The 17,914-nt window shown below is 47.4% G+C and overlaps 3 protein-coding genes and 2 non-coding genes across 12 annotated transcripts in view; 1 reads left to right on the top strand and 4 right to left on the bottom strand.

Moving 5' to 3' along the window:
- Window positions 1–4,770, bottom strand: part of acin1b (apoptotic chromatin condensation inducer 1b) — a 31,197-nt gene extending 26,427 nt beyond the window's left edge. The window contains 5 exon segments of the mRNA XM_024404055.2: window positions 2–692; window positions 837–922; window positions 2,623–2,734; window positions 3,070–3,135; window positions 4,561–4,770. Of these exon segments, the coding sequence (XP_024259823.2) occupies window positions 2–692; window positions 837–922; window positions 2,623–2,734; window positions 3,070–3,135; window positions 4,561–4,695 (1,090 nt within the window). The 5' untranslated portion in view covers window positions 4,696–4,770.
- Window positions 2,116–2,234, bottom strand: LOC112235610. Its single transcript, XR_002951100.1, has one exon. It is a non-coding gene; the product is annotated as a small nucleolar RNA U6-53/MBII-28 (small nucleolar RNA).
- Window positions 3,239–3,355, bottom strand: LOC112235608. Its single transcript, XR_002951098.1, has one exon. It is a non-coding gene; the product is annotated as a small nucleolar RNA U6-53/MBII-28 (small nucleolar RNA).
- Window positions 4,771–5,035: 265 nt separating the features above from the next.
- Window positions 5,036–16,815, bottom strand: LOC112235589 (embryonal Fyn-associated substrate-like). Of its 3 annotated transcripts, none has more exons than XR_006084269.1 (9): window positions 16,680–16,815; window positions 15,214–15,576; window positions 12,578–14,011; window positions 12,279–12,398; window positions 10,459–11,442; window positions 8,857–8,931; window positions 7,746–8,003; window positions 6,532–7,430; window positions 5,036–6,383 (listed from the first exon to the last, which is right to left on the bottom strand). XR_006084269.1 is itself a non-coding variant. In XM_042328273.1 (9 exons), exons 3-9 carry the CDS (start codon window positions 15,223–15,225, stop codon window positions 7,248–7,250), a joined length of 3,066 nt encoding a protein of 1,021 aa, XP_042184207.1. In that variant the 5' UTR covers window positions 15,226–15,576; window positions 15,704–15,833; window positions 16,680–16,804; the 3' UTR covers window positions 5,036–7,247. The 3 variants fall into 3 exon arrangements, 2 of the variants coding, with proteins under 2 accessions (XP_042184207.1, XP_024259805.2); XM_042328273.1 differs by adding an exon at window positions 15,704–15,833 and having other exon boundaries at window positions 5,036–7,430; window positions 16,680–16,804; XM_024404037.2 differs by having other exon boundaries at window positions 5,036–7,430.
- Window positions 15,607–17,914, top strand: part of LOC112235592 (dehydrogenase/reductase SDR family member 4) — a 6,605-nt gene continuing 4,297 nt past the window's right edge. The window contains exons 1-2 of one of the 6 annotated variants that reach the window (XM_024404047.2): window positions 15,607–15,787; window positions 17,602–17,744. In XM_024404047.2, coding sequence (XP_024259815.1) covers window positions 15,731–15,787; window positions 17,602–17,744 — 200 coding nt within the window. In that variant the 5' untranslated portion in view covers window positions 15,607–15,730. Of the gene's footprint in view, window positions 15,788–16,903; window positions 16,999–17,152; window positions 17,341–17,601; window positions 17,745–17,914 lie in introns of those variants that run through there. The other 5 variants (XM_024404048.2, XM_024404051.2, XM_024404052.2 and 2 more) reach the window with 5 other exon arrangements.

The following is a 17,914-nucleotide window of genomic DNA, read 5'->3' as shown; positions in this document are numbered from 1 at the left end:
GGGGGCGGGGTGGGCTGGCGGAGCTGCATGGGGGGCTGGTGTACTACCTGCTGAGGGGGGATGTGTTGCGGAGGCTGGAGCTTGCGTCTGGACCTCTCTCGGCCCACTGGGATGCTGGGGGAAGGCTGCTGGGGCCGAGGGGGAGGGGAACGTCCTCTTCCACCGCCACCGACCCCTCTTCTTGCCCCCGCCGCAGGTCCCCACTCATCTTCGTCCTCCTCACTGCTGTCATCATCATCGCTGTCTTCCTGGACGCGGTTACCCCCGGCGCTGGCTGCTGCCCGAGCGGAGCGGCTGAGGTGGAGCACATAGTGGGCGGGTCGGTCGTCATCCGCCGGGGCGGTGCCTTCATTCTCCTGGGCCTGGACGCGGGGGGGCATGGAGGGTGGCAGGCCCTGGCGCTCGGGGTCCCCCAGGACACGCACAGACAGGGAGGCCACAGCGCGGGGTGGTGAGGGGGTGGTGAGCTCCTCGTGGCGGAGGCCAGTGTGGAGTGAGAGACGCTGCTGCGTCCAGGAGCCAGGGGCGTCAGGGGACTCCTGGGGCACGGAGCCTGGGCCAAAGTGTGGTCTGCGAGACATCGTCCCTTTGCCCATACCCTGGGACATCATTCCTTGCCCCATCATCATTGTCCCTCCTCCACCTCCTTCCTCAGCCCGGGTCAGTGGGGGCTGAGAGGGTATGGGGCAATGCTGAGGTAGAGAGAGAAATTGAGACTGTTAGCTAGCCTGATATGAACACATGAACAAGAAATTATAGGAGAATAAATATATCTTGGACCGTTCGAATGGAATTGCCTTTTGAGCGTCTTCTGCTCCTGTGTGTGTGTTACTGACCTTGTCAGGATGGTAGGAAGCACTGTCGTTGTCCTGCTCTGTGTCCTCCTCCTCCTCGTCCTCGTCCTCCTCTGGGCCTGTTTCCCCTGAGGGGAAACAGAGGTTAGATGTTAGGGGTCAGACTCTGCACTACAACTCAATTGGGAATGGAGAGAACAAGAAAGATACAAACATACAGTCACTCATCCAACATACCAAAAATAACCTGGTATATACAAATCATTTAAACTGGACAGCTTTATCGCCATCTCTACATTCAAGACTCAATCGGGGGGCTCCCAGGTGGCGCAGCGGTTTAAGGCACTGCATCTCAGTACTACAGACCCTGGTTCGATCTTGGTATCACAACCGGTCGTGATGGGGAGTCCCATAGGGCGGCGCACAATTGGCCCAGCATCGTCCGGGTTAGGGTTTGGCCATCATTGTAAATAAGAACTTGGTCTTAACTGACTTGCCTTGTAAAATAAAATAAATAAAAATCATGAACACTCTTACGGACACTTGTGGCTGCTTCGTGTGATGCATTATCGCCTTTACTTTTTTGCCCTTTGTGCTGTTGTCTGTGCCTAACAATGTTTGTACCATGTTGTCATGTTGTGTTGCTGCCATGATGTGTTGTCTTACATGGCATCCAAACCAGCTGCACGCGTGCACCATCGTGCATAAATGTATGTTTTCCCCCAACACCAAACGCGATCACGACACGCAGGTTAAAATATCAAAACAAACTCTGAACCAATTACATTAATTTGGGGACAGGTCCAAAAGCATTAAACATTTATGGCAATTTAGCTACCTAGCTTGCTGTTGCTAGCTAATTTGTCCTGGGATATAAACATTGAGTTGTTATTTTACCTGAAATGCACAAGGTCCTCTACTCCGACAATTAATCCAGACATAAAACGGTCAACCGAATCATTTCTAGTCATCTCTCCTCCTTACAGGCTTTTTCTTCTTTGAACTTATATGGTGATTGGCATCTAAACTTTCATAGTATTACCACGATGACCATCAATACAGTTCGTCTTTCAATCACCCACGTGGGTATAACCAATGAGGAGATGGCACGTGGGTACCTGCTTCTATAAACCAATGAGGAGATGGGAGAAGCAGGACTTGCAGAGCGATCTGCGTCACAAATAGTTGTTCTTAACTGACTTGTATATAGTTAAAAAAAGGTTTAAAAAAAGGTTAAAATAAATAAAGACAAGCTGTTAGTACACCTTCAGGTAAAATAATAAATATATTAAAGTGGTTATTGTGGTTTATTCCTAGTAGTTCTCCTCAGCCCACACTGACCCAGTCAGTATGAGAAGGTGAGTTTAACTCACTTGCAACCAGAGAGACACACTGTCAGTCTGGTGCATCAGTATTAGCATGGCGGGATCATCATCGGAGACAATAAGAACTTGGGGACATTACATGGTGCAAGAGGCCTGAGATTGGCCCACTATCCATATATGCAGATGACAAGGGCACTCAGCTATAAGGCCACTGTTTATATGCAGATGTGGATGGCACTAAGCTAACTGCCCTCCATTCATTCACTGGTATCACTCTACAGCTGTTAACTGCACTAAGCTATAGGGCCGTTGTACATTGTTCAGATAGAGCGCAGACTTGAACTACATGTCCAAACTCACATACCACTTACAATGCATGCCCAAAACCTTGCTTCAGTGTGGATATTGGAACAGACTACTATGTTCCAATGTCCACTCAACACTAGCATTCTATGTTAAGTAGTGTGCTAGTGTGGATATTAGAGCCTGGTTGTGTGTCTTACCATCGACCTCTGCCGCCTCCCGGGCCTCTCTCTCCAGCCTCTGGCGAAGGAGCTCCTGCTGCTGAGCCAGGTACTGCTTTATGAAGCTGTTCTGGCTCATCTCCTCCCCAATCTGAACACACAGGGGACATAAGCACATTAGAAAGCAGGGAAGGGAAATACTAGGCTATCTGTGTGTTTTAAAGATACAGGACTGATCTTCACCACAATCTAAAACGATAGACACAATCAGAGAGGAGGGGTGGGGTGGGGGTAAAATTATCACCTTTGTGCATTGAACAATACAGGTTGGATTATTTTCTAAATCATTTGAGGGTAAAAAATAAAAAAAACACATCTGGTCTGAAACACACAGATGACTGACAATTAAATCAGGTAACCTCTGTAATATTGCCTCTACGTCTAGTACCGACTCTCCAAACAGTAGTGTATTGCTTGGTCTCTTACCTGGGAGTTGGGCTGAAGCCCAATGTGGGAAGTGGAAGTCTTCTTAACATTTTCCAACATCAGAGCCTAAAACAGCGAGCAAACTACTGGTTAAAACACATCAAACACAAACGTAACGATGCTGTTGTGTGTTCACAGAAATGCAGGCTAATAAGAGCTATTGATTTATTCTCCTCAGCCCACACTGACCCAGTCAGTATGAGAAGGTGAGTTTAACTCACTTGCACCCAGAGACACACTGTCAGTCTGGTGCATCAGTATTAGCATGGCGGGATCATCATCGGAGAGAAGAAGAAAAAGCAATACAGACAGTACTAAAACATTTAACATTTACATTGTAGAAAAACTAACTGAATTATTGGAGGCACATACATGAAATCAGTCAACAAATATAGCATCCTAGAAAGGACAACAAGCCCATCTTCCCATTCCAACTCCAGCAGCAAGTGATGCCCAAAACTCGTCATAGTGGTCGGGAGCAGGGTCTCTGAAACAATTTCTGTCCTGCGCTCTGGAGCTTCTCTTCTAATGAACAGACCCGTTTTAATTCTGTATAGGCTAAATAGGGAACGTAGAAGCGAAATGGATCGTTGGTCTGTTGCATAGGAGGGGCATCATTGGGATGGGTAAATCCAAATCGACTTGGGTCATTGAGTTTCTAGTGCCAAACAGTTTCGATCGCCCTTCCACTGACATTTGCAAACCTTCAGCTTGCATTCTATTGGAAATGCAGAAGAATAGCCCATTTTTACACACAGGATATTGCCCATAATACAAGTATAGGAAACTGCATGGCTGATTGAAAAACGGGTCGTTATAATGTATGACATTATTTGTGATTGCTGAGCATTGTGTGCAATTCTAAGTTAAGACACTTATGAGGCAATTATAATGCAATTGGGAAATGTATTTTTCTAATGATGGTGTCCAAATTAATATTCAGCAGTAACAGTAGTTTGCTGGAAACTTAACGTTTTTCAGTAGTGGTAGTGTTAAGGAAAATTTTACTTAGTTAAATAATATCGCTAGCTAATTGACGAGAAAAAGAAAATCAACTTCACGTTAATTATCTAAAACATGCTTGCCTTACTAAGCTAGCTAGTCACGTAGCTAGCGAGTTAATGTTCCTATAAACAGCGCATATGGGCAGGCGCGTACCCAATCACCCTGCCCCCTTTTCCTCTCACACAGAGCGCAGGCCCGAAGATAGTTCGCTAGCATTAACACACGCTCCGAATGGGCCTTCAGTTCGGTCCGTGCAACACATCTCAACTTTGAAGTGTGTTGAACAACAAAAGACAATTATACAATTGGTTCGACTTATTTTAACAAACCGATGGATAATTTGCCAGACCTGAAATCCTCCGAACGCGTGCCTAATATTATGGATTCCCGCACCCGAACCACCGAAACACGGCCTATAATTCACTCTCGCCTCCTGCTTAACTTGACCAGCTCGTCGGTAGAAGCAATAACCGGCGCCAAACTTACCCCCTTCAGTCGCTTAATGAGCGCATTTTTTGCCCCGCTTTTAGGGAGGTGTCGATGCTCCAAAGCGGCTTTCAAATCCGCCACACGGAGCGATTGTAGCGATTTACCATCCAGCGTAACATCTTCATCCGCCATTTTGCTTTCCTGTCGCTCTGTCGACTCACGGGAGCTCCAACAGGCGTCGCTACGTCCTCCGAATCCCCGCCAACGTCACTGTTCGGCAGTCTCCAGAGAGTGGAGACTTTCCTACTGTAGTTACCAGCCGATACAGTGCTAGCCATCTCTAAAATACACATCTTCCATAATTTAAATTTGCCTTATCCATGTGTCTGACGCTTTTTACAGACAGTGCACAGTATAATGTCCTAAAAAACATGCCACAATTAATAAGTCAATGCGTCACTAACAAGGTGAAAACTGAAACACCTTTATAATACATATACTTTCGTCAGAAATAATCCACACCAAGACAGAATGTAATTGTAAAAATGTATTTGTACATTTTAGAAGGGAACAGAGTCAAATGACTTATTGTAGTGTTCAACTTACATGAACTGTATACTGGATAGATCCATATGCCTTGTATAGCCATTGAGTCAATCCCAACAAATTCACTTTAGTGTAAAAAAAAAAAAAAAAAATACATGAAAAGCTTTCAAAAATACATTCTGGTACAAAAAAGGCAAAAAACAAATTTAGCTTAATCAAACTAACTGCTCTTCTCCATTTGTTCTTTTCAAACATTGTAGTAAAATTGAAATCACGGTGTGAAGTGAAAACATCCCTGGTTAAATGTGCATATATAACAAATATAGCAACTTAAAGCCATGCAGATCACAAAGCCACTAGGAAAAAAAATGATAAATAAATACAATTGTTATTAATTATGATGACGCTTTTCTATTATTAGGCCCTCCGGCTATGGATGTGACTTTACTGTGCAGGCAGGCATTCTGTAGAAACCCTGCTACTTTCCACTAGGGGGAGCAAAAGGCAAAACACTAGTGTTTGACAAAGCTACTTCCTACTTTTTTTGGCACCAACGCATATTTGTTAATTTCACCCTCCTATCACCAACATACCACTGCTGCAGAGTCAGACAGCAATACTAGGGAGGGTGGCAGCATTGACTTTGCAGGATGCGATTAGAGTCTTTCAACAATAGGAAAGCCTAGAAGCCTGCGCCCCAATCATACCCTTAGCCCCCTATGCACTTATTATTAGGATCTGAGAGGATTGGGTAAGAGTAGCCCATGAAGCAATATGGCGATACTTCCACCTAGCTTATCAGAGGCTACAGGGAACTAGATAGGTAGGAGCAATGCTTGGGCACAGAAGATTAGTTTACGCATTGACTTAAGGAGGGCGATGGTGACAAAGATTAACTTCATGGAGATACACACGAACTACAGAAATACCCCATTTGGCAAGTCTGCAACCCACCTGTCTGCTATGGATGCCTCACTGACAATAGAGTTGAATAGAAAACAGACATGCAACAGTACACCAGCATGTCTGTCTGGGAGCTACCCGCATAGACAAAAGACAACCCTTTCTTTCGGGGACTGTGTAGGAAAGTGAGGGTGTGTGACGGAAGGTGTAATATGTGTGAGAAAGCAAGAGGAAAGGGAGACAGGTGTAGACAGGTAAAAGTTGGAATACAGGTTCTTCCCTCTCGATGGCCCAACCGTGGGAAAGGGCATGCCTGACTGAGCCCGCTCTTGCACCACTCCAACAACAGGTTACTTGAAACCAATCTCAGTCCCACATAGAATTCTTAATCTTCTTTCCAATCCCCCTCTTCCAGACTACAAGCTAGGAAACTGAAGGGGTAAAAGAGTAGCCATCTTGTCATCTTGCAAGCTCCTATGGTCAACATCCTCTGGATAATACAAGTTTTACACAATCTGCAATGCAACACCAGGCAGAAACACACAGTAATGCTGCCACAGATTTTATATACAGACCCACCACCTGCACCTTCATCCAGCTCTCCCTGTTCTTCTCCATCGCAACAAACAGGATGTGGGCACACTTGGGGGTGGAGAGTTACTTCGAATAAATAAGGATGCAAAGTTAAGAAAACAAATGTCAAAGGAAGAGGAACGTATGGCAACCGACCAGAACTAGGCTGTCTCCCATAATACGGTGGCCCAAAAGGGACACTCAATAATGTCACAAACCTGGTTCAAACATGAGCAAAACCAAACATCCATCAATCAAATAAGTTAGACACACAACGAGACAACTGTGCTTGGCAGTTGGCACTAAGAGCACAGAAGTCAGTAAGTATAAAAACAAAGCCCAACCAACACACACAAAATCTAACTCAATGACAAATTTGAGGCACAGATCTCAGTTCTTCTTCCGCACTGATAATCAATGATTCCAAGTCACTTACTTCCAATGTCAAACCATTCAATTAAAAAGACCACACATTGAAACAACTATTAAGGCAGCATTTCCCAAACTCGGTCCTCGGGACCCCAAGGAGTACACGTTTTGGTTTTTGCCCTTGCACTACACAGCTGATTCAAATGATCAAAGCTTGATGATTCATTTATTATTTGAATCAGCTGTGTAGTGCAAGGGCAAAAACCAAAACGTGCCCCCCTTGGGGTCCTGAGGACCGAGTTTGGGAAACCCTGGACTAAGGCATTTCAAGAAGAGAAGTTGAAGAAATATTGTCAAGATATCTCTGCGAGGCGCTTTAGCAGGCTGGAGAATCCTGCAGCATGCTGGGACAGCTCTGCCACGCGGTCCACCATTTCCTGGGTGGCAGAGACCGATGGATAGTTTTGTGCTGCCCCCTTTGTAGCCACGACGACAGCCTTCAGGGCCTGACACAGACGCCCCCCTGAGGTTGTGACCTACGGAGAGCGAAAGGCAAAAATACATCTTACCTAAATGTCCCTAATCCCTTTCACCTTGACCTAAAACTCTAATTAATTCTGCTGCAAGCTCTTCTTTATGTTTGACAACAAACTCTACATTTGGAATGAAATGCAGGGTCGTGTTCATTAGGCATAGAATGGAAGAAAACTGACTGCAACAGGTAGGGACTACCTAAACTCGTCCTATGAAAAACATTCATTTTCTTTTTCTGTTGTAAAATGTTTTGCTACAGTGTGCCCTCATGAACACGAGTCACGACCGTGTCATTTTGGCGTGAAATGTGTGCTGACCTTTGCTCGGAGGTCAGGAGAGGTCAGGAGGCGGGAGAGCGTGTCCCCGATGAACACCAGCTTGTGCGCCGTCACGATCAAACTCTTCCCCCGGGAAACGAAGACGCGGGGAGGCTGGTTCCCCTGCACACTGTTGAAGAGCACGTCGATGGAGTCGGCCAGACAGGAGAGGTGGGACAGGCTCTGAGACGAGTAGAAGGACAGCAGCTCAGAGTCCTCCAGAGAGAGAGAGATGGGCAGAGGAGGGGAGGGGCTCAACTGGGGGAGGGAGACAGAGAGACAGAGGGAGAGAGACAGAGGGAGAGGGAGAGAGACAGAGAGATGGGGGAGAGAGAAGGAGGGGAAAGACAGAAGGGGGAGGGGAGAAAGACAGAGAGGGGAGGAGGGGAGAGACAGAGAAGGGGGGGGGGACAGAGAAGGGGAGGGGGGACAGAGAGAAGGGGGAGGGGGAGGGGGAGAGGGAGAGGAGGGGGGAGAGACAGAGAAGGCAGGCAAAGAGGGGAGAAGGAAGAGAAGATAGACAGGGAGAGAGTTAGAGACACAGGGGGGGACAGTGAGATAGGGTCATCATTGTAATGGCAGGGATGAACATTGTCACTTATGGAACTGCCATCTGTTGTGCAATGGGCCCCCGTTGTCTATTATGTCAAGTTCTTAGAACCACAGATGACCTCTTGTTGTGTGGCTATGAAACAAGTTGACGCAACCTAAGCCTACAAAAATATAGGCTGAGAAAAAATGAGAGAAAGATAAAGAGACATTGAGATTGAGGTAGAGATACTGTAAAGGTAAACAAGTTTAGTTGATCCAGGCAGGTTGAAACTGGATAAAGAAGTACAGAGAGCAGATTTACTGTCAATGTAACCTAAAGTCAGGTAGATCAATGTTGACTCACTGGACTGAAGGACAGAGAAAGCTCATCAGTAAATACACAAGAGAGAATGAATGATTCATCCGAGGCCATAGTTTGTGTATGTGGTGTGAAGATGTGAGAGGATGAGTGTGTGTGCGTGTATGTGCGGGGTGATTGGTGTGAAAACAAAGTGTGTGAGAATGAGACAAGTATATGGTGTGACAATTGGAGCATAAGATGTGAGTGTGTGTTACTTACCCTAGGCTCTGCGGTGTGGACAGTCTGGTTTGACACATTCTCAGTCTGGATATCTGAGGGAGGCTCTGGCTTTCCCTGTGGAGGAATGGTGAAAGTACACTACATGACCAAAAGTATGTGGACACCTGCTCGTCAAACATCTAATTTCAAAATCATGGAGATTAATATGGAGTTGGTCCCCCCCTTTGCTGCTATAACAGCCTCCATTATTCTGGGATGGCTTTCCACTAAATGTTATAACATTGCTGTGGGGATTTGCTTCCATTCAGCCGCAACAGCATTAGTGAGGTTGGGCACTGATGTTAGGTGATTAGGCCTGGCTCACAGTCGGTGTTCCAATTCATCCCAAAGGTGTTCGATGGGGTTGAGGTCAGGGCTCTCTGCAGGCCAGTCAAGTTATTACACACCGATCTCGACAAACCATTTCTGTATGGACCTCGCTTTGTGCACAGGGGCATTGTCATGCTGAAACAGGAAAGGGCCTTCAGCAAACTGTTGCCACAAAGTTGGAAGGACAGAATCGTCTAGAATGTTTGTATGCTGTAGCATTAAGATTTCCCTTCACTGGAACTAAGGGGCCCAGTATGAACCATGAAAAACAGACCCAGACCATTATTCCTCCTCCATCAAACTTTACAGTTGGCACTATGCATTGGGGCAGGTAGGGTTCTCCTGGCATCCGCCAAACCCAGATTTGTCCGTCAGGACTGCCTGATGTTGAAGCATGATTCGTCACTCCAGAGAACGCGTTTCCACCACTCCAGCCGACGCTTGCCATTGCACATAGTGATCATAGGCTTGTGTGTCCGGGCGGCTGCTCGGCCAAGGAAACCCATTTCATGAAGCTCCCAACGAACAGTTCTTGTGCTGACGTTGCTTCCAGAGGCAGTTTGGAACTCGGTAGTGAGTGTTGCTATGCGCGTCAGCACTCGGCAGTCCCATTCTGTGAGCTTGTGTACCACTTCCCGGCTGAGCCGTTGTTGCTCCTAGACGTTTCCACTTCACAATAACAGCACTTACAGTTGATCGGGGCAGCTCTAGCAGGGCAGAAATTTGACAAACTGACTTGTTGGAAAGGTGGCATCCTATGACTGTGCCACATTGAAAGTCGCTGAGCTCTTCAGCAAGGCCATTTGCCTGCCAATGTTGATCTATGGAGATTGCGTGGCTTTGTGCTCAATTTTGTACACCTGTCAGCAACGGGTGTGGCTGAAATGGAGGAATTCACTAATTTGAAGGGGTGTCCACTAACTTTTGTAAGTATAATGTAGATACATCACTTTAGAAACAGCCATGGGCCCACAGAGCAGATACTGTCCAATAAAACAACTAGAAGAAGAGAGGCAAACATACAAGAGCGATTATTATTATTAGAAGTCACTCTGGATAAAGGAGTCTGCTTAAAGGGGAAGTATTTTTACAATTTGTAGTGGCTGTTTAAAGATGAGCGGTTTCTTCTGAACCATCTAACCTTAAATTGTAGAATCCTGAAATCCCCCTAAAACACAATGTAAAAAATAACTCAAACACAATGAAAATGCAGACAAGTGCCAGCAAGGGAGAGGTGAGCGAGAAACAAAAGCCAGCAGATTTTAGACTGACCTGCAGCTTCACGTATCCCACACTGTCTCCAACAGGAAGTGGTGCCGGGGCGGGAGTCAGACCTATCCCAGCGTACTCGTTCCCCATCTCTTCCTCTCCATCGCTCTGTCCTACCGTGATGGACATGGTCATGGAGGGTTGTGCGAGGGGCAGGGGGAACGCTGGCTGCGGGGTCGGGGGTAAGGGCCTTTCCTGGATCCAGCTACTCTTGCGTGGTCCCATACCACTCCCTACGGGTTTGATCTCCGCTACGGGAAGGGCTGGTAGGGGTCTCCGGGACAGGGAGTCCTGGGAAGGGAGGCGGGGCCGCCCCTGCGTCTGTAACAGGATGGTGGAGTCCTCCAGCGCCCGTTGGACCATAGAGAGCAGGGTGTCTGACGGAGGGGCGTGGCCACAGGAAGACAAAGCAGGAAGTAGATCTGAGAGGCGGGCCCAAGCCAGTTGGAGAGAGGGAGGGACCTCGCTGGGTTGACTCAACTTCCAGACGGACAGGATCTCAGCCAATGAGGTAGCCAGGTCCCTTGAGGAGGCGGGTGCACCCGAGGCAGTGCTCAGCACCGATTGGACAAGACTGGAAAGCGAGGTTCTCCATTGGATGTCACCAGACCCATTACTGGATACAGATAACCTATGTGTGGAAGACGACGTTGACATCGCCGAAGAGGGCAAGACGTCAAGTGTGAGAGCAGGCATGTTGTAGATGCCACAGTCCGGCTCGGAGGTGGAGCCCAAGTCGCTGCCCTCACCCAGCCCCAGCGGCGCTCTCTTCCCTTGGCCGAGGACAGAGTAGACCTGGCCGTGCTCCGTCTCCTCCAGGGGGATGATGGTGGACATGTCCCCCGGGGCCAGGGGTAAGCCAGGAAGGGAGGGAACGCTGTAAACGTCCTCCTCTGATTCAGCAGTTGTAACCGACGCTTGGACGTTGTAGGTCTGCTGTTGGGGGTCTGATGACGTGCTGAGTATTATAGTGGGAACATTGTACACCTGAAAGAGAGAAATGGAGATGAAGACAGAAAGGGATGGAAGGAGATGGAGAGAAATGGAGAAAGAAAGTAAATAGCTACTTTCCTCAAGGGGATATTGCTCTCTATTTTGCCCCCTGGCCCATACACCAATTGCTCAGTTAGACAAAATAATGTCTAAAGCACAAGTGTAAATGGCACCTAAATCATTCAACAGGACAATGTGGGTCTATATGGCGCAGAGCAAGTCTTCCTTGACCGTTATTGTCATTCTAAGCTCCTAGTCAGTAGTACTGTTTGTTATGTATGTTCTAGAAGAACAGAGGAGGAGATTGGATAGCCTGGCCATTACATTCCCACTGCGGTATAGACAGCTGGGTGTGACTGGGAGAAAATAGCAACAGCAGTATTCAGATCACACAGACTGGAATGCAGCTGACAGAGAAACAGGTGTGGCAGAGAGAGAGACGGAGGGAGGGGCTGTGGGAGGAAGGAACAGGTGAAGGAAAGTTGAGCCGAGAGAGAAAGAGGGGGACTGAGAGAAAGAGGGGGACTGAGAGAAAGAGGGGGACTGAGAGAAAGAGGGGAGTACTGAGAGAAAGAGGGGGACTGAGAGAAAGAGAGGGTGAGTGAGGGGCAGAGGGAGGAAGGGAAGAACAGGTGAGGGAAGGTTGAGAGCTGAGGGGGGAGAGGGAGAATCAGACAAAGAAGAGAAAAGAGAGGGAGAAAGAAAGATGAAGTGAGAGCGAGGAGTGAGAAAAAGACAGAGAAAGAAGAGAGCCGGGGAGAGAGAGAGAGAAATGGAGTAGGAGAGGAGAGAGATGGTGTCTGCACTGTGGAGGAAGAATCCTGACTGACCTCTGACTCTAGGTCAGTGTGTGGGGGGAGGGAGCGGGGGGTGTTGTAGATGTTCTCGTCGTCACACAGCGCTGCTGGGGCTTGCCGATGCCACCTACTGCTGGGAGGAGTATCATACACCTAGTAGACCAGGCACAACACAACATGTCATAAGACTGTTATATGCTTGTTATAAGCACAAGGTCAACGTCAGATATATAGTTCACATTGATTAACTAGGGTTGGAGTTTTTCCTGAATGCATGACTTGACGGGGAATAACTCTGGGGCCTAGTCATGACGAGATTGTCAGTCGGTCACCTGTTCGTCGAGGTTCTCGTCATCAGGATCTGCATACTCTCTGCCCTCTCCTTTCTTATTCTGCCCATTCTTCTTCTTTTCATCCGATGTCATCCTCCCATCCTTGCTCTCCTGCTGCAAGGGTACAGGAGTCAACTGGGGGGTGGAGATGGCAGGCTTAGAGGTGGACACAGGGGTTCCAGGCTGGGGCAAGTCTTTTCTGGTGACACCCCTCACTGGAGGGGCTGGAGGAGGTGGCTTACGGGCAAAGTTTGGTGACCTGGGCACTCTGCCTTGTCCCTGTCCTGGTCTGGCCAGCAAGGGGGACCCCCTGACGGGGGTAGCCGGAGCTAGCTTCCCCCTGGCGATGGGAGGGGTGGAGGGCACACCACTCTGACCTCTGGGGGTTCCTGGGATCACGCCTTTCAGCTGAGGTTTGGGGGATCCCAGTGCAGGGACGGGTGGAGTCCTGAGAATCCCTGCTCCCACATGGGTGGGGGTCTGGTACATCATCCCAGGGGTGCCCTGTGCCAGTTTGGAATGAGGGGTGAGGGGCTTGAGGGGGGCCCCCCTGTCCCCGTTGACCTGTGACGGGGTGAGGCTCTGAGTCTCCAGGATCCTGGTAGCGATGGGGGTAACCTGGGTTGCCACGGCCACCCCTGCTGCCCCTCCTGTGGGGGTCTGGTAGAACTCCTCGCTGGGCAGTACAGTACCTCTGGGGACCAGGTAACAGCTGTCAGAGTGGCCTGCAGCCGCTACAGTCTCCCTGGGGACAAGGTAGGTGTTGTCCTCTGGCCCTTCTGGAGTTAGACCCACAGCCCGGGGCATCCCACTGGGGGCCAGATAGACATTCTCTGGGCCAGGGGCTCCAGTCAGACCCCCTGGTGATCTGTGGTGCTGGGGCCCAAGAAGTGTGGGGGTGGAGGGGGTCTGGTAAAGAGTCCCGGCTGAGTCTACATCTCTGCCTCGGAGGGAAGGCGAGCGCGGGCGCCCCGTCACCCCCCCATCCCAATCGGGTAGGGGGCGTGTGCCAGAGCTGGAGCGGGAGCGTGGGCGACCCCCTACCTCGGCCTGTCGGAGGACCCCTGGTCTAGAGGCAACAGGCACCGCCCCTGGGCTCTGGTACAGGGCCTCCCCCAGGCTAGGTGGGGTGCGGTAGACGCCGTCTATGTCCTCCGTGGAGACTGCTGTGCGGGCCAGGGGGCCAGGGGAGAGGTACACAGAGTCTTCGCTGGGGGCGCGGCTAGGGGGTCGGGGGTCAGACCCCGGGGTGGTGTGGAGGAGGCGGAGGCGGTTGGCGGGGGCGATGCCCTGGCGCCCATGGAGGGAGCAGAGCCACCAGCCAGGACCCCCTCCCTGCTCCTGTTCTAGAACCATCAGGATGTCCCCCTTCCGGAAGGCCAGCTCCTCAGGGCTCTCTGCTGCATTGTCAAACAGGGCCTTCGCCAGCACCGTCTGAGGAGGGGGGAAGAGGGACAGGGAAAACATATATAACACAGAAATATCTCATGACACAGTAATTTCTCCAAAATAAGAGATCCACAAAACACCCATCACTATCCCAGCGTTAATCCAGAGTTTTTCCTAATGAAGTCACGTGGTCAGGAAAAACTTTGGACACTAGTCATAGGGGGCAGTGATGACAGGAATGCACACACAGAGACAGCCTAACATCACACCCGGAAGCATACATCTTACATGCTGACAGGACTGCACACAGACAAATGCATTGACTTGATGCCAAGAAAGAGATTGAGAATAGCTGAATGTATAACGGTTTAAGTGAATAGAAGAGCTAAAGATCAAGAGGGAGGAGCTAAACAAAAACTGTGGTGGCGAGAAAGAGAGAACACATTCAGTCCCATCAGTCCCATCATGGCTAAACACATAATGATATAAGTGCTGAATCCCTATATACTTAGTTACTGCACACAGTACTTTTAGGGTGAGTAAAAAAGAGAGTCAGAGGAGGGAGGAATGATTGAAAAGACAAGAGGAGTAAATGGTCATGAGAAAAGAGAGGGATGGATGGAGGGAGAGAGAGGGAGGGGGAGAAGGGAGGGAGGCAACATCTGTCCCTAGTTTGGGGTTTAATTGCCGTCCCATGGGCCTCCTCTCATCTTCTCCTTTTCAAAACCCTAACCCCCTGGGGATTGGCTATAGAGACAAGCTGAGCCCTGAGCTGCGTTCAGTATGAAGGAAATTTCAAATTTAAAAAATGTAAAAGTCAAAGTGTCCAATGTTGTCTTATTAGAACACAGCATTTTGTTTTCAGTTGAAAAATGTTTTGCACTACTAGCTCTACTCTGAAACGTGCCTGCTGGAAACAGTGGATGGAAGCCAGGGCAATGTTCAATTACTTAAAAACCGCATCCTTCATTCCCTCCCTTCCCCGAATGATGTAATCACTGATTTGAGAGTATTGGATGGGGACAACAAAAAGGTTCACGTCAGCCAATGGCCTTTCACCGATCCAGTTATGTCATATCAGTGATTCTCCCAAAGAAGGATGATACATTTTTAAGTATTCAAACACGGCCCTGGTTTGTAAAATAACTAGTGCCATGTCACCAGTTGGGCTCATTTCATCAGTGGCTGCTTACCCACTATATCTCATACAAAAAGTGTGCACACACACACACACGATTGGTACTCACAGAGAGGGACATGTTTACTCTTCCTCAGACAGTGCTCCCGTCAGGACGTTGGGTCAGGCTCACAAACAGACAGAGTTCTCCATCTAGAACCAAGAGGTGAACTGCGGACTGCTGCGGAGTCCAAACACACGATCCGAGTTGTGTTCAAGGGAAACGCCACCAGCCTCCTTCAAGGCTGCGAGATGTCCTGCCTTCTTCACTCACCAACGCCCATAGGGTTCTTCTGTGTTGAGGGCATGATTGAACTGCTTCTTCTTGGCTCAGTGTTGTCGATCATTCTTGAGATTAAGATTAGAAAAGCCAGTTCGGCCGGATTGTGATGCAATCGTCATTTCACACTCCCGATTCCACTGAAGGAGAATCCTAGTCAGGGAAATGATGAAATCGTTAGTGTTGTTCTCACTTTGTAAACAACATAGTCTAGATCCTTAGAGGATGTCAACATCTACCACTTGTATTTAGAGCCAATTCATAACTTCTGTCTTCTTACCATATCCCATGTTGTGGTCACACATCCATGATTTACAAGACTCACTACAGCATTCGACAAACAACTCCAAGGGTCCATCACAGAGTAAGATCCTTCAGATAAAAAGGCTCAACTGACCGGAATAATTTACCTATAGAAGTCAGGGCATTTTAAGAAAACCTTTTGTCAAATATTAAAAACAAACTGTTTTTAACTAATAGAAACATCACCATGTTAAGATATTTGTAAATATGTATGTATTATATACACTTAGTTTTATTAGTAGTTGTAGCATTAGTTTTTATTAGTTGTAGGCCCATTAGTAGTTGTACAACAACTTGCTATTCTGTTAATGTACTTTAAAAAAGATTATTATTAGACAGTAGTTGGCATATTTTTATTGTTACTAAGTATTGTTTGTTTAGTTTTTTCTCCCTTTGAACACTTGAAAACAAGCATCTCAAAAGAGATTTCATCCTGCAAATGCTACCCCAATGACAGATCTACAGTTAAAATGCAAGCGTTCAAAATATGTAACAAGCGTTATTAGAAAAATGTATATCAAGTAACGGTGGCAATTATTATTCTGTAAAAACTTAATTGGAGCATAAAACTCAGAGGTTGCATATCAAGTTACCAGGCAGTTGGATCAGTCAGCAAAGACGAAATTTTAGACCATGGCATGGATTGACTCAGATGACGTAAATATTTGCTAACAAACGTTCGCTAGCCCCTTAAAGTTAGCACACAGCTCACCCGATCGCTGATAAAAAATAAAAATGAATGAATATTCAATATTTTGTTAGCTCACTTGGATAATGTGGGCCAAATTGTATCTACATCGATGGAGCGGAGGCTAGCTTGTTACTGTAACGTAAACCGCTAGCTAGCCTATGGGCAAAACAAAAGGGGGCATGAAATCAGTTCGCTAACAAGCAAACTTCAGTCTGCATTCAAAATGACACTCACTTGTTGTTTTGTTCGCTAGCGTACTTACCCTTGATGAAATATAAACATTTCATGCAATACTCGAGAAAAGAAAGACAGCTATCGAGCGGTCCCTTATTTCAGTTGAGGGAATTCGTGGCAAACGAGGTTTTTCTCGTATGTCTCCCTCCCGAGAAGGACTACGTAATTGGATACGACCCTCTTGCGGTAAAGCGCAACATTTTTGAGGATGGAGAAACCGAAGATTACAGCTCCGCCTTCAGCATTTCACTCGGGAGACTCTGGTGCTTTCACATACACAGATAGTTCAATCTGGGCCATTTTTATCTGGCAAGGAGAGATGCTGTAACCAACTAATTACGTTTAATGTAAGTAGATGGTGAACGCAATAAATTGTTATATGCTATTTGCTTTGCTGCGGGTTTTTGGATTCTGTTTGAATGGAGCACAGGCTGCCGTACAGACGAGAGTACAGGCGCAATATCAATAGACGCAGTTGTAAATAAAGCAGTACACACAGGATAGGACTTTTACTTTGGAGAAGTACCGGAAACGTCGTCTTTAAACTCGTGTTTTTATTCCTGTCTTGTGTCACTGGACGTAAAGGACTTTGCATAGAGGTACTTTGAACTTACAATTTGTAAACCAACAGTACGCCAAACCTTGATTATTGGTGTTACATGTAGCCGTTATTGATCAGAAAGGCAAAGGTAAGGTCATATCATTGTATTTTGAATTCAACATAACACTTGTATTCTTTCACAATTCAACCTTCACCTAATTTCTGCTCTTCATAACCGAGGTCTAGACACTGATAGCCACAATAAGGAGGCACATCATGGATAAAGCAATGTAATAACTAAGGGACCTAGTAACTAAGGCATAATGTTTTGAAAGGGTCACTTGTAGGTTGGCACCTGCATTTGTGTGTCTACTGTATGTGTGTGCACTGAGAAATCTTCTCTTTCCAGGTAATGCTGAGGTGTTTTGTTAGCAGGAGCCTTTTGACCAATCCTGTCGCAGGTCAAACAAGAAAGATGTCTGGGGGCAGTCTTGCTGGGTCTCAAAGCAGTCTTGCAGGGAAGGTCGCCATAGTGACTGCCTCCACTGATGGGTAAGGAATAGCTGTGCCTACTGTTTTGCTGGGGATGTATTTAATTTGTTTATAGTGAATTGCCCACCTGCTCTATGGTCCTATGATGAGTTTTTCCTGACCGCTTAGCCTGACCTGGAAAAACTATTGGCACCAAGTTAGTCTATAAGCCATAACAAGTGTCTATGGAA

The sequence above is a fragment of the Oncorhynchus tshawytscha genome, linkage group LG10 (genome assembly GCF_018296145.1).
Source record: "Oncorhynchus tshawytscha isolate Ot180627B linkage group LG10, Otsh_v2.0, whole genome shotgun sequence".
Classification (NCBI taxonomy): Eukaryota; Metazoa; Chordata; class Actinopteri; order Salmoniformes; family Salmonidae; genus Oncorhynchus; species Oncorhynchus tshawytscha.
The sequence above is the reverse complement of the archived record's forward strand: the minus strand, read 5'-3'. Positions and strand labels throughout refer to the sequence as shown.

Excerpts from the sequence above, each read along its gene's own strand:
- LOC112235589 (XM_024404037.2), bottom strand. Across the intron at positions 12,399-12,577 it reads ACGAGAACCTCGACGAACAG|GTGTATGATACTCCTCCCAG; the intron begins GTGACCGACTGA and ends CTGGTCTACTAG. Across the intron at positions 8,932-10,458 it reads TGGGATACGTGAAGCTGCAG|GGAAAGCCAGAGCCTCCCTC; the intron begins GTCAGTCTAAAA and ends ATTCCTCCACAG.